This window comes from Aspergillus glaucus (genome assembly GCF_001890805.1).
Source record: "Aspergillus glaucus CBS 516.65 unplaced genomic scaffold ASPGLscaffold_7, whole genome shotgun sequence".
NCBI lineage: Eukaryota > Fungi > Ascomycota > Eurotiomycetes > Eurotiales > Aspergillaceae > Aspergillus > Aspergillus glaucus.
In genome coordinates this window covers 537,083-549,272 of record NW_019170459.1, presented here as the reverse complement: position 1 = coordinate 549,272, position 12,190 = coordinate 537,083, and the positions used below count along the sequence as shown (strand labels likewise).

The window sequence follows — 12,190 nt, the reverse complement described above, 5'->3', positions numbered from 1 at the left end:
GGTGCCATCCCCACGTTTGGCTTCTCCTCACATCATGAATTCTTGCGCCTTAGGCTCTGTCTGGAGCCCATGAATATGCTCTTTTACTGGCACCTTATAGGTCGTGCATCTCCCCATCGTTTGCCACGTTTCCGGGTATTCAAATAAAGAGAGCCCCGAGGGTCTCTGATCACTTGGATCTAGCACTTAGTCAGATTCTTGACTTCTCAGTGCTGATAACAACAACATTAATTACAGATGTACACCTGATACATCTCATCAGTGTACAGCTGTGCCCCATACTGCTAGCACGCGCTCTTGGTATTGTCCATCAATACTGATGTATTGACATGTGTCCAGGTTTGCGAAATGGCACATGGCCTATAATCGAGTAATTAAAGGTCCAGGCTACTTACCATTGAAGTAACGGTTCGCGTAAGTGCGTCTGGTACCCAAACCACTCTGTCTCTAGGACATGAGAGTACCCTGAGCCTCGCCTCGCATTATAAGATCCAGAATCCTGGGCCCTGGGCTATGTCTGCCGCTCATGGATATGCTCCGTGAAATCGGGATCACCACTTCATGCTGAGATTACCGTGTTGTCACAGCTGTAAGATAGACAGGCGCACAGCCTATAGCCATTTAGGACTATGTTGCTCCTCTCTGATGCCATATCCTATCAAGTGTTCGTATAATGGGGGCCGTAGCACATGTAACAATCCGCAGTACCATACCTTCCGGTATCTGGGTTATTTTGCACTGGACCATCGTTCTCGCTGGACGTAACATCCATGTAGTCCACCGGGGTACCATGGGTAAGAGCTTGAGCAATCTGGAGGAGGTAGCTCTTGCCGGGTGGATATGAGTTCGTCATGAGTTGCTGTTTCGTCCTTCGATTATCTGTCGTAATCCTTCCGTCAGTTCCCTATCCACCACGCTCGTTCTATCACAAGATATGACCGTGACGCTTGTGTCGATGAAAAGATAGCGCCAAAAGATTCACATCGACCAGATGGTTATGACTCAGTGATTCTGTCTGATTGCTCGAACCGTGGCAACAGCGCAGGGCAAGATAGGCATAGAATACTGGACTTGAATTTAGGGCATGTGAGAAATAACATGGGCTTCAAAATTCTGGATGGCACAGATTGTTGCATGATGAATAGACAAAGAGAAAGAAGACTGTCATGTGTGGAGACCCTACAAATCTAGGATTCTTTCATCAAATTCACTCAAATCCAAGTCATCTTCCTATTCCTCTTCTTCATTCAACAAATCCAAGTACCCTTCATACACTTCACAGTTAACAATGAGCTCAAATCTACCCTTTTCAGCTATCTCCGCCAATTCGCCCACCCTAAGTTCAAACTCCTCCCGCGCAAATCGCACAGCCTTCCTACGGTATACGCCTCTTCTGGTAAATTTCGTTTTGAACATCCAGCATTAAAGTGCACGGCGAAAATAACGGTTTGAAGTTGACCGTCTTGAGCTCATGGATATAATTGTTGTTTTCTTCGACAATGCCATCCAATAGGTCGAAGATGAGTTTTCCGTAGTGCGAGACCACAAGTGTTTCCAGGGATCTTGGGAGCCGAGGTGTGTTGCCCAAACTGGATTGTTCCACATATAGGTTTCAAGTTCGTGAAGGGTGTGAAAGGTCCAAACTTGATATAATCGGTCCCGATAGGATCGATATTATTCAATTGAACGCGTAGATTGGTTATGTTGTCCTTATGCGAATCCAACGCTTCTAGAAATTCATCGACTTCCAGACGGTCGGTGCTTCGAGATAGACGCGGATCGACCACGTATAATAGTGAGTTCACGCATTCGCATGAGTCCATCAAGGTGATCAATGTCTCTTGATCTAGGCAGCACGCCCCCAATGAAATGGATGAGGCTTTCACTGCGTTCGGGAGAAGGCCAGACTCGGGGAGCTGTGTATCGTCGCTAATGCAATGCTCGACTTTGAAGTGTTGCAGACACGGGAGTTGCAAAAAGGGCCATAGCTTTTCAATTTGTATGCCACCTGGATATTCTTCACCTTCGGGAATGACTCTGAGAGTAAGCGATGTGAGATTGGAGAGGTGCTTAGATACATCCATATCACTCTGATTACATTAAGCACCTCAAGTCTCTTCAGTTTGATACATAGGAGCAGCATAACAGGGGCGGTCATTGCAGCTAAGATGACTCTAGCGTGCATTAAGTTGGCCCCTTCGTTGATTCTTAGCTTCTGTAATTCATTGGGTAAACATATGCGAGTATCAAACAAAAGAGTACTCGTTTCATAAGCCGGGTCAGCATCAGGACCTTCTCCAGTTCTGATGTTTATCTCACGAACAGCACTCTGTAGGTCGGTTCGCGAGAGTACGGTCCGAGTAAACTGCGTGAGAGCCCTAAAGACTTCCGTTTGAGACTCATCGGAGTAGTCCATCAAAGTGAACTTTCTAAAGAGCAACGGCTGGGCGATTTCCTTGAATAAACGGAAAACTTTGCAAAGTGACGATAAGTCGCGTTTATTGTCCAGATGAGTGAAGATCTCGCGAAGGATCTCCGGAGGTAAATGTTGAGGCATGGCCGTGATGAATGAGGGAGACAAATTTAGAACGCGATATAAATAGTAAAGTACGAACAATGAAGGAAAGAAGCGTTTTAGATAGCCAGTTCTGCCCTAAGCCTTGTAGGTCGCTGCCGTAGGTTCGAAGCCAATGCTATGGCAATGGTGTCGATAATCCTCAATTTTTCCGACTTGGGATACGACACTAGGCTGGGGGTGATTTTGAAGCAGGTGATATCACAGTTGGCTGGATTCAATGAGTATTAATCAATGGGTTGAGATGGTACCCAGTAAACAGGGCGAAGAAAGATTCGCATTCTGCCATGTTCCTCTGCCTCATCAAATCGGGCAGGGGCCCACGGTCACCTACAGAGTACCAGACCATTAATTAGGCTATCTTGAATCAAAGACAAATCAACTATGGAGCATAAGGGTATGTTACTCTTCTGTTATCACGATCTAAACCGTTGTCCCACATCAATAGTGGCATCAATAGCGTCTCTAGTCAAGTTCTTCGCCGAACCCTCGGTAGTTGCTCGGCGATACTGCAAACCGTTTCAACGTACTACGTCGTTGCCTATTTCTATGATAGTAACGAATCTTTACCCCACGAATCAGGCTCTGGGGTATGATAACCTAGCTATTCTCAGGGGTTACAGATAGAGCCATCAAGACGTGAGTATCGTATATGGTATGGACAAGGTAACTATATGGTATTATTTACACAGAATTTGAATTTAAAATCTTCCACGACAAACGAAGGTCGAATATTATATATACATAACTTAGCATAACGAATGTGTGTTTGTGTTTGTGTATGTGTGTGTGTGATTTAACACAGGGTATCAGCCGATTGGATCGAGTCCCTCTGGTTCTTAACAAACTTGGGCCAAGTGTTGGTAAGAACAAGGTACTTGATGCTCTTCTCCGCATCGTTAAAGACAGTTTCGTCAAACTCCTCCGGAACATCGCCCCAGTACTGTACGCGGTCCTCGATAGGCCCAGAAGCGGTGCTCTGGATTGTCTTCTCGGAGTCGGAGCCCTCGCCCTCACCCTCTGGTGGGAAGGTGGCGGAGAGGGGCGACTCAACGAAGGGGGTGGTCACGTCGACCTCGCGCTTCTCGCCGTACATGATCCGAGTGGGTATCTCAAAGATGTTCTCGAGTGTCTTGAGCTCTTGCGACGAGATGTTGATGGGGAAATCGGCGTGGCGGACACTCACGAACTCGGCGTAGATGTGGAGGGCGCGGTTGAAACGTTCACGGATCAGTTCCTTGACGTTGTCGCCGCGAGGGGTGGTGCTGTAGACGGCCTTGGGGAGCGAGCTCTTCCACTCAGCGACGCTGGTGAGGAAAGCGATGTTTTCACCGGAGAAGTCGTGCAAAGCAGAGAATTCCAGAAGGGGAGTGGGGTGGCGCTCGAGGACGTACTCGAGGGCACCCATGGTCAGGATACTCTCGCTGGAGTCGGTGGTCTTGACGGAGTTGCTGCGGGACATCAGGGACTCGGCCATGATGGAGGCGGATTTGATAGACTTGGCCTCGGAGCCGGACACCTTGTTTTTGAACTCCCATTGCGCGATCGTGTCGAGGGTTTCTTTGCGGAGAGAGCGGTGGCGGATGACCTCGTAGCAGGGGAGGAAGATGGTGAAGATTTCCATGACATAGATGGAAAGGCAGATCCATTGCGGAGGCAGCCAGTACTGGTTGACCTTCTCCATGGCGGGAACGTAGACAGCGATAAGCCACATCGGGGTAGCGTGGAGGTTGCCAACGGCGCAAGCAATGGTCTGAACTCTCCAGCCATGGGTATCGTGGATGTTGCGAGACTTCCAGAGAATGATGGGCGCGACAAGCCAGGCCCAGAAGAACTGCCAGATCACAGTAGGCCACCATTCCCAGCCACGACCCATCTCAGCCTTTTGCTCCATCGGGGTACCGTGAACGCCGGTGCCGGGAGCACCCCAGGAGCCGTGCCACTTGCGGGAAATGATCCACATCAGGGTAGTAAGGAAGATCTGATGACAGTTAGGAGAGGTACGGCCCGAAAAGAAGAGATACATAATCGTACCTGAACCAGCATTCCGAAACCAACGACCACGATCATCTTCTTGGAATAGTCGAGACGGCGGAAGCGATCGATCAAGCCGCCCTTCTTCGAGTCGGAAGGCGATTCGGGAGTGCTGTCCCGCTGGGTGTATTTCTTCTGGGCCTTGGCGACATGAAGGAAACGACTGTTGGAAGCGTGGAACAAGGCGATACCAAGCGGCAGGTAGAGACCCATAACCCAAAATTCAGCGTCACCGGGCATAAGAGGACCAAGCATGAGACCGATTTGAATGGTGATCCAGTACAAATGAAGCATAACGATAGCAGCGAGCCACAGACCGAGACCTCGGATGCGGAGAACAGGCGCTTTACGGTTGACGATTAGAAACGCAATGCCACTCGCGACGATGACCGTCCAGATGCAGGCCCAGCACGACCACCAGGTGGTGACCGAGGTGATGAGGAGCTCTGCCTTGGAATCGGCCGTGACTCCGAGTTCCGACCCCATGATGAATGACGGATTCTCGGTTGGTGAAATGAATGACTGAAGTTAGGTAGTGGCTTGTCAAGTCACGGAGGTCGGGTCCGTGAAGGAATCATTCAGCATTGAAGGATTCTTGTTGGGGGAGGCAGGGGACTTATAAAACCCATTCGGTTGGGAATTAGAAAATCACCTAAAAATGACGATGCTTGCTTAGTGGCACATGGTGCTACAATACGAAAAGAAACGAGGGGCCCATAAACTATAGATCCAGAAAAACCTTATTACATGTAACACTCCTTTTTTCTCCAACGTGCACGCTCATTTTCTCCAAATCGGGAAACCCTAAATCGCTTAGATTACGAGTGGTCGGGTGGCAAAGAGATCGGGCCACAAGATCTGCCTATCGGGAGATGCAAAATTGTAATACATACATACTAAGATCTAGTTGGTGTACCAAGTATTACGCTAGACATTTGACATGCATAATGAAAATAGTCCGATTGTACCATCTAAGGCCACTAGTGCTATCTCAAGACAGCCCGGCTTCGTTAGCACTGCCTTCTACGCGCTAGGCTAACCCCCTAAACCGCCTGAAGATGGCTCGACCATAGTCCGCTAGACACGATTGATAGATAGATTAATGCTGATCCTAATACTCCAACTACGAACCGTAGTTAAGGACAAGGTCCATTGTGGTGTCTGACATTGTGAAGAATCAATACGTAGCAAGTAAGAGAAGCCGCAGATCGGGGGTCCACCATCTACGACGGGATCGGAAACTAGTGGCTCGTAGCACAAAAGATTTCAAATACTTTACCACGGGTTGAGAATCAGTCTACTACTGTATCAAATAAATGGGACCAACCTAATCGGCACTTGAGCACACTTGCATGTTTCTGGTATGTATTCCCACGTGCTATCTTGTAGTGAGGCAGTTTATGGATCCCACCACCGTGCAGTCCATGACACCGTTAACAAAGTCTAAAATCAATAAATTCAGTAGCCAGGGGAAATATATACGAGATATAAACCCAGGTACCGGAAACAAAATCCGGAGATGGCGTCATGACTTCAGTGTGTACTCCGTGCATCTCCGTAGATAATCTCTCATCAGTTATGAATACATCTGCAGATATCCCCCGGTCGTCTGTGCTTATTATAATCTTGACTGGGATTCCAGCTTGTTCGAGTTTATTTTTACGAGTTCCCCGCGTTTAGTGACACGATGAGCTGGCTTTATGTCCATGTTGACAGACAATGACATGGTCGAGTCAGTCCTGCGTCTTTTCCCTCTTTGAGACATAGTACGGAGTATACTCATAGTGGTCTAGACAAGGCGATCATCCTTCAAACTATCACAACTATTACCCCCAATGCCGACCAGATGGTATTGGTAAGCAGTACCCATAGTTAACTAGAACGAGACCAGCGACCCTCTGGTACCTGCAGAAGTGGAAAGCTTGTCACGAGGCCACGTGACCAGTGCCTGGATAAGTCCGGTCATGTCCGTTAAAGTCACATGACTAAAGCCGGAATTGGAAGAATGAAGGTCCGAGCCAGGGCTGCGGGCAAGAAGCGATACACGTGACCACACAAGCGATTTTGCGATTCCGATCCAAACTTAAGCTCCGCTTTTCCTTTTTCTTGAACGATCACCAAAGGTTGAGGAAGACAACTTGTCGAGGTGAGTTATTCTTGCAGGATCCCTTGAGGATATTGATTGCGCGCGATCAGTCTATTCTTTGCGACTCGTTTGAAGACGTTGGCTTTTTCTGTTTTAGAGGGGCTGGTTCGTCGAGAACGAGCAGCAAAAATGGACGACAGCGCACGATCATGAAGCCTCAGCGAGAAAAAGAATGAACAGCGACTAACTTATACAGGCCTTTGCAAAGATGCAAATCTTCGTCAAGACCCTTACGGGTAAGACTATCACCCTTGAGGTGGAGTCGTCGGACACCATCGACAATGTCAAGTCCAAGATCCAGGGTACGTCCCCCATACACCCCCCAAAATCGCATCGCACAGCCCCTAACAGGATAATAGACAAGGAAGGAATTCCCCCGGACCAACAGCGTCTGATCTTCGCTGGTAAGCAGCTGGAGGACGGCCGCACTCTTTCGGACTACAACATCCAGAAGGAGTCGACCCTGCACCTCGTGCTGCGCCTGCGTGGTGGTGGTAAGAAGCGCAAGAAGAAGGTCTACACCACCCCCAAGAAGATCAAGCACAAGCGCAGAAAGACCAAGCTTGCCGTCCTCAAGTACTACAAGGTTGATGGCGATGGCAAGATTGAGCGTCTCCGCCGCGAGTGCCCCGCTCCCGAGGTATGCATCCCTTTTCGCTCTGAATGAACTTGGAAGAAGCAAAGGCTAACTGATTGTAGTGCGGTGCTGGTGTCTTCATGGCCGCTATGCACAACCGCCAGTACTGTGGCAAGTGCCACCTCACCTACGTTTTCGACGAGTCCAAATAAGCGGATCGCTCGTTACCCTCCGGTAAAGACTTGGTTGGATAGGTTGAGGATCGCCTCGGCTTCGGCAGATAGTTATGAATGACAATGAATGAATGTCTGCTGGTCTATTTTGTTTTCATCAGTCGTAGACGACGTGTCTTGTATCCATTTTAGTAGAGTCATGTGCACTGCATAATCGTATTTACATAAAGAAATGTTCCTGTGTCCCGATCACCGAAATCCCGCCCTAAGGTTGTCGTACTGACTCTCAGGGAAATCGAGGTTATTTGCCGACTGCTCCAAGGCATTCACGCCTCCGACACCCTCGACAAACGTCCCAATCAAACTTCCCTCCGCCGGACTCGCAGCCTTCCCTCCCTTATCACCACTGGTCTCCCACCACATGCTACCACCAAGCAGGTTCGCCCTGACAAAGTTGGCCTTCATCTGCGTCATCGGCACGGTATCGTACGAGACCATCGTCCGGGTCGCAGGGCTATAACACCACGACGCTTCCACCGACTGATCCAATTCCTCCTGTGCACCCGGTCTCGGAAGCGCCTTGTAGTCCCACACGCCGTTCTCCCAACTTCCCTCGCCAACGCCTGAGAATGGGGTTCCGGGGCCGTCGGTGTTGGTGAATGCGCGGCCGTACAGGGGCATGCCCAGGACCATCTTGTCACGAGGGATCGCGGAAGTCTCTGTGTAGTGTAAGAGGGCTGCGGTGGTGGAAAATGGGGTTGAGGCGGGGTTGCTGTTGGAAGGGTAGATGTTGGCTTGGTGGCCGGCGATGGAGTCCCAGCTACCGGCATAGTCGTAGGCCATTAGGTTGTAGAAGTCGAGCAAGGGGGTCATTTCGCGGAGTCGGAGCTTGGTGAAGTTTTGGGGGCCTGGACGGGTTAGCAAGAGGTGTTGCAGACTTGGGTGGTTAACGTACCAGCCGGGCAAGCAATGGTCAGAAGGAATTTGCGATTGGGGCCAGCTGCGCGGTCTAGAGTCTGTATGCTGTCAGCGTATGGACGAGAAAAGGGTCTGGTATGATAACTCACCTCACGACACTTCTGAAGAAGCAAGACAAAGTTGTACGCTTCAGTGTCATCTAAACAAGTATCAGCATCCTGCCCAGTAAGTCTCAATCCTCTGCGAACTCACTCTGAGGGTACTCCCAATCCACATCAAACCCTGCCCCTGCATTAGCAAAACACCCCCTCAACAAAAGAAAAGAACAACACACCATCAAACCCCAAATCCAACACCAACTTCGTAGCCGTCTCCGCAAACCTCGTCCTCCCCTGTTCCGTACTAGCCGGCTGAGCGAAATTACTCGAGTACGTCCATCCACCAATCGAAAGCAAAACCTTGAGTTTCCGATTCTGCTGCTTGAGAAGGAACAGCTGCTTCACACACCCGTAGACATTGTGACCCACGTCGTTCCACGAGTCACTCGGGTAGTGTTTCTCAATATCCGACCAGGTGTCAGATAGGTACCTGCATTAGTGTCAGGATTGGACTGGGGCCTTGCATTGCATTACATATAAAAGATGGCTGGCTGAAGGAGTTCATGGGCTGGCTGGGGGGGGCTTACACTTCGCCACTCTCTGGACGCACGTTGGCGAACGCATACAGCACATGGGTTAATTTGTCGGCGGGGATGTCCTGGGGGTTATGGGCGCGGCCGTAGATTGCCTGGAAAGTGGAGCGGTTGGTGAGCTGTCACTGAGCTAATTGCTGTTTCAGCGCATGTTGGTACATACCCAGTTCACGAAATATGCGACTGATTTCATTCCTGTAGACATGTCTGCTGCAGGATGAATTCTTGAAGTCTCGAAAATTGACACGTTGGAATATAATGATAGCAATAGAGATAATTGTCGCCGGGAATACTGTGCAGGTACCTTGCAGTTCAACGGGCTCGCTGTAAAATATATATGAACTGTCTGGTGGATGACACCGAATGTAGAAGTGAAGCTATTCGATGCAGCCTAGGCCTTGCCCAATTAGTACAGATATAAAAACAGAAACAATTGGTGATTGGTCTATGTGACTGTGGCTGGGGCAGGAGTGTGGCGCGGTGATAGATGATGTAATCGGGCATAGAGTAAACAAGGACGATGATATGAGAGCACGGAGCACTCCTTTATATAGATTTCCTGGTCATATTCTATTCTAGAGAGGAGATTGAAGCGTCATAATTATCGATTGAAGTCATTCTGTGCGACTTTGCATTGATCATGCTGACCTTTAATCGTCCCGAACTCAAGAAGCCGAGCACGAAGCCGAGGCGCAGAGTGAGGCTAGAATATCCCGCAGTCCAGAGTACGAGGCATACAATGTGCCCTAGTACAGCGTTGAGACTAATGCTATGTGTTTGCATTACTCTTATTGGATAATGGCTAATGTGATATCTAAGGCGCGCATGGCAGCTTCTGCACGATATATATATTGTGGAGAAGACACGTTTAATTGGCAGTGGATTCATCATAGGATTTGCCCTGAAAAGGACCCGGGAATTGATGTGTACTTTGTGCTTGATTCAAGGTACTTCTGTACCCTGATTGAATAATGATCGTATTTTGGATTTTCCATAGATAATCTCCCTGATTCTACGGGATATTACTGATGTCTCTGCTTGTGTGTCCCGTACCCCGTCCCGAGCATCTCCATTCTCCATTGATCGGAATCAGTAAGTTCGATTATTCTTCAGTCTAGCAATTCCACTTCATATAAAGCGAGTAATAACCAATGTGTAGTGTCAGGTCACAAGTACCTGAATGTTTACCGCCGGAAACCCGCGTGAAGAAAAAAAAAAAAAAAAAAAAAAAAAAAAGACGTGGTCAGCTGAAACCCCGATCGAGGGTACCAATTTTACCCTACCATTGGCTCATGACTTCGATCGGTAACGGTGGCCGCCCCACAAGTTTAAACGCCCATTTCCCGAATCGGAATTAGGGCACGGCAGCTTAGATATCCGATTAACTCGGGGTGCGGAATATATGTCGTAAACCTTGTAAGGGAGAGATAAATCAATTGATTAAGTCAATATCAAATTCAAACATTTAGATACAATCAAGCGTTGATCCCGTAGGCGGCACATAGAATGCTACCAACATCCGATATCTGTGGAAGTGTGGATAAAATGCAATCTATGTAGTATCACTGCGGAATACCAGCCCCACTGCATCGGGTCCTTTTCAGCTGAGATTGTTCGTCAGAACTCGTCTCAGCGTCTTTCCCTCCTCCCCCACTAGGGGCAAAAAAAAAAAAAAAAAAAAAATTTAAATGTCCCGAGATGAGACGAGGCAAGATGCGATGCATTGCGATGCAAAGCGGGCTTCCTCGCGTCTTTTTCTGGTCAGCCGAGCAAATGTTGCAGGTGTGCCGCTTGAATTTCAGTGTCCCTGGTATGTATGGCCGGAAAGAGATACGTGATCGCTGATCCATGTAGATTTGTGTGCATAACTAAACTTGACTCCAGGTATCCGACAATGGTCATAGACAAAAACAATTAGACCATAAACCGAAATTGCAAAGGGCAAGGGGGAGGAAATAATACAAAAAAAGCACACAAAGCGGCCAGCACTCCTAGGTAACAAAAGCAAATAACAATAGAAACAATCAAAGAACAATCCCGAAACATTCTAGTGGCTCTCTTGTTCCTGTTTCTTTTTTTCGGACCCCGCCGTAGAAACGATAAAAACAGCAACAAGGAAAGTGGGAGGGGGTATCATCGTATGCAGTAATCATCTCATGAAGGGTGCGTCTGGATCCAGCGCAGAATTGTAGCCAAAGACGGATCATCGTCAAGCCAGTGACCTGCCCGCAGGTCGGCAGTCCGGAGGTCAGAAATGACGTATTGGTCTGTTATTTGTGCCAGTTCCTGTACACTTAGCATTAGCATTCGTTCATATAGATGGAGCATGGGAAACCAACCTGGCGAAATGAATTGCTCACGGCGGCCAATTGCGCCGCATGCTGAGCCGTTGGTTGTTGACCGTGCAAGATATTTGCGCGATGGAGAGCCCATCGCTTCGCAGCCGCAATGCGAAGATAGATTCGGTGTGCCTGAAAACGGCGGGCGCTGCCATCGAGTATCACCCTGTGTCGAATAGAGTCAGCCTTTTCCTCTCAGATTCAAGGAATTGTAGGATAAACATACCTCTGCAATTCGGCCCTCTCTGCTTCCTCGTTGCTGGCGTTGCTTGGTACAGCAGCGGGAGTGTAATTCGATCCCATCAAAGCCTGCGCGGCCGTATGGCACTCGCGCATAATGACATGGCCCTCTTCGAAGTACTCCTCTGGTGGTGACGGGATGGTCTCTTCGCAGATGTGTAGGAGCAGCGTCCTGTAGTCGTTGATGATCTCGGCCACTCGCAATGCTCGTGCTTGGTTGACTAGATGCAAAAATAGCTTATTAGTATATCGTGTGCGCATAGAATATACAAATGAAATGGAATGCTTACGTCCGTCAGCCATTGTTCCTTAACAAACACTCAGAGCGGTTCGAGGGTTAGACAAGTCCTAAGACGAATACAAAAGAAGGAAGATATTGAAACGAGACAATGGCTATTAGACAAGTAAATCTATCCCTGGGCCGAGCTAGTCAATCACAAACTGCTTGCTTGCTTGCTTGATTGTTTGCTTTGCTTTGCTCTGCTCTGCTTACTCCG

The 12,190-nt window shown here is 48.6% G+C and overlaps 6 protein-coding genes across 6 annotated transcripts; 1 reads left to right on the top strand and 5 right to left on the bottom strand.

Annotated features, from left to right (window-relative positions):
• Nucleotides 1–258: 258 nt before the first annotated feature.
• Nucleotides 259–2,557, bottom strand: ASPGLDRAFT_24602 (uncharacterized protein; the record flags this gene model as incomplete). The annotated part of the gene is made up of 6 exons (XM_022543402.1): nt 259–360; nt 396–447; nt 714–869; nt 1,380–1,589; nt 1,645–2,069; nt 2,099–2,557. The coding sequence occupies 6 exons, from the start codon at nt 2,555–2,557 to the stop codon at nt 259–261; spliced, it is 1,404 nt and encodes a 467-aa protein (XP_022402284.1).
• A 559-nt stretch (nt 2,558–3,116) lies between these two features.
• On the bottom strand, nt 3,117–5,192 carry ASPGLDRAFT_168855 (uncharacterized protein). The gene is made up of 2 exons (XM_022542678.1): nt 4,610–5,192; nt 3,117–4,556 (listed from the first exon to the last, which is right to left on the bottom strand). The coding sequence occupies exons 1-2, from the start codon at nt 5,093–5,095 to the stop codon at nt 3,372–3,374; spliced, it is 1,671 nt and encodes a 556-aa protein (XP_022402283.1). The 5' UTR covers nt 5,096–5,192; the 3' UTR covers nt 3,117–3,371.
• A 1,303-nt stretch (nt 5,193–6,495) lies between these two features.
• ASPGLDRAFT_1367152 (ubiquitin-ribosomal 40S subunit protein eS31 fusion protein) lies at nt 6,496–7,649 on the top strand. The gene is made up of 4 exons (XM_022541472.1): nt 6,496–6,755; nt 6,964–7,057; nt 7,115–7,395; nt 7,455–7,649. The coding sequence occupies exons 2-4, from the start codon at nt 6,964–6,966 to the stop codon at nt 7,542–7,544; spliced, it is 465 nt and encodes a 154-aa protein (XP_022402282.1). The 5' UTR covers nt 6,496–6,755; the 3' UTR covers nt 7,545–7,649.
• ASPGLDRAFT_1367205 (glycoside hydrolase family 18 protein) lies at nt 7,589–9,412 on the bottom strand. The gene is made up of 6 exons (XM_022541474.1): nt 9,278–9,412; nt 9,109–9,209; nt 8,758–9,011; nt 8,676–8,705; nt 8,461–8,622; nt 7,589–8,413 (listed from the first exon to the last, which is right to left on the bottom strand). Exons 1-6 carry the CDS (start codon nt 9,317–9,319, stop codon nt 7,755–7,757), a joined length of 1,248 nt encoding a protein of 415 aa, XP_022402281.1. The 5' UTR covers nt 9,320–9,412; the 3' UTR covers nt 7,589–7,754.
• On the bottom strand, nt 9,413–10,116 carry ASPGLDRAFT_1367204 (uncharacterized protein). The gene is made up of 2 exons (XM_022541473.1): nt 9,763–10,116; nt 9,413–9,511 (listed from the first exon to the last, which is right to left on the bottom strand). The coding sequence occupies exons 1-2, from the start codon at nt 10,003–10,005 to the stop codon at nt 9,506–9,508; spliced, it is 249 nt and encodes an 82-aa protein (XP_022402280.1). The 5' UTR covers nt 10,006–10,116; the 3' UTR covers nt 9,413–9,505.
• A 1,152-nt stretch (nt 10,117–11,268) lies between these two features.
• ASPGLDRAFT_34363 (uncharacterized protein) lies at nt 11,269–11,996 on the bottom strand (the record flags this gene model as incomplete). Its single annotated transcript, XM_022544423.1, has 4 exons — nt 11,269–11,400; nt 11,454–11,619; nt 11,680–11,914; nt 11,984–11,996. 4 exons carry the CDS (start codon nt 11,994–11,996, stop codon nt 11,269–11,271), a joined length of 546 nt encoding a protein of 181 aa, XP_022402279.1.
• Between the last annotated feature and the right edge of the window lie 194 nt (nt 11,997–12,190).

Bases quoted from the DNA above. Each gene is read 5' to 3' on its own strand.
- ASPGLDRAFT_168855 (XM_022542678.1), bottom strand. From the start codon at position 5,095: ATGGGGTCGGAACTCGGAGTCACGGCCGATTCCAAGGCAGAGCTCCTC. The intron at 4,557-4,609 runs GTACGATTATGT...AACTGTCATCAG, and splicing joins GTTTCGGAATGCTGGTTCAG to ATCTTCCTTACTACCCTGAT.
- ASPGLDRAFT_1367152 (XM_022541472.1), top strand. From the start codon at position 6,964: ATGCAAATCTTCGTCAAGACCCTTACGGGTAAGACTATCACCCTTGAG. The intron at 7,058-7,114 runs GTACGTCCCCCA...ACAGGATAATAG, and splicing joins TGTCAAGTCCAAGATCCAGG to ACAAGGAAGGAATTCCCCCG. The intron at 7,396-7,454 runs GTATGCATCCCT...AACTGATTGTAG, and splicing joins GCGAGTGCCCCGCTCCCGAG to TGCGGTGCTGGTGTCTTCAT.
- ASPGLDRAFT_1367205 (XM_022541474.1), bottom strand. From the start codon at position 9,319: ATGTCTACAGGAATGAAATCAGTCGCATATTTCGTGAACTGG. The intron at 9,210-9,277 runs GTATGTACCAAC...TCCACTTTCCAG, and splicing joins TCGCATATTTCGTGAACTGG to GCAATCTACGGCCGCGCCCA. The intron at 8,623-8,675 runs GTGAGTTCGCAG...ATACTTGTTTAG, and splicing joins GGATTGGGAGTACCCTCAGA to ATGACACTGAAGCGTACAAC.
- ASPGLDRAFT_1367204 (XM_022541473.1), bottom strand. From the start codon at position 10,005: ATGATGAATCCACTGCCAATTAAACGTGTCTTCTCCACAATATATATA.